This window comes from Pollicipes pollicipes, unplaced genomic scaffold (genome assembly GCF_011947565.3).
Source record: "Pollicipes pollicipes isolate AB1234 unplaced genomic scaffold, Ppol_2.1 Scaffold_667;HRSCAF=761_pilon_pilon_pilon, whole genome shotgun sequence".
Taxonomy (NCBI): domain Eukaryota; kingdom Metazoa; phylum Arthropoda; class Thecostraca; order Pollicipedomorpha; family Pollicipedidae; genus Pollicipes; species Pollicipes pollicipes.
This window is the reverse complement of record NW_023596920.1, coordinates 26,733-27,589: the sequence shown is the minus strand read 5'-3', so window position 1 is coordinate 27,589 and position 857 is coordinate 26,733. Positions and strand designations below refer to the sequence as shown.

At 63.4% G+C, this 857-nt stretch overlaps 1 protein-coding gene across 1 annotated transcript; it reads right to left on the bottom strand.

The window, feature by feature from the left end:
- Nucleotides 1-9: 9 nt before the first annotated feature.
- On the bottom strand, nt 10-644 carry LOC119107045 (enoyl-CoA hydratase, mitochondrial-like; the record flags this gene model as incomplete). The annotated part of the gene is made up of 1 exon (XM_037230398.1): nt 10-644. A coding segment is annotated over one exon (635 nt), but the record flags the coding sequence as incomplete, so codon positions are not given.
- Nucleotides 645-857: the final 213 nt, after the last annotated feature.

Sequence of the window (857 nt, the reverse complement as noted above, 5' to 3'; positions counted from 1 at the left end):
TTGACCAGCCGGCGCGCTCGGCCGTCTGCGCATCAATCATGTCGCCTGTCAGGCACATCTCCATGGCCTTGGACTTGCCAACGGCGCGCGTGAGCCGCTGCGTGCCGCCAGCGCCCGGGATGGTGCCCAGCGCGATCTCCGGCTGGCCGAAGCGCGCCTTCTCGCCGGCGTAGATGACGTCGCACATCATGGCGAGCTCGCAGCCGCCGCCGAGCGCGTAGCCGTTCACGGCCGCCACCACCGGCTTGGTGCACTGCGCCACGCCACCCCAGAAGGCGAGGAACGAGCCGCGGTACACGTCGGCGAAGCGCTTGTCCTGCATCTCCTTGATGTCGGCGCCGGCGGCGAACGCCTTCTCGTTGCCCGTGAGGACGATGGCGCCCACGGCCGGGTCCTGCTCGGCCTGGTGCACCACCTCCAGCAGCTCCGACATCAGTGGGCTGCAGAGCGCGTTCAGCGACTTGGGCCGGTTCAGCTGGATGAGGGTGACGCGCTCGCCCTCGCCGCGTCGCTCCACCAGGATGTGCTCGTAGGCGGCGTGCTGGCCGGGCGGAGCGCGGCCGCGCCCAGCGGGCGCACCAGGCCCAGCCGAGAGGCGCCCAGCCGGCACGCATGTGACAAGGTGAAGGACATTGTGGTGCTTGCTGAGGATTGGTGGACACTCTGCTCACTGGCTCTCTGAAACAGGTCACACATACCAGGTGTAACAGCTGGTTGGAATATAATGCATGCCTTACTGAAAAGGATCTATCTACTGAAGGGGACAAACACACAAAAAGCACAATGTTTGATTAGTGCTAGAGCTTGGCTATCATATAAAACAAATTGAGATCAGAGCCACAAATATCAAAGCTTGC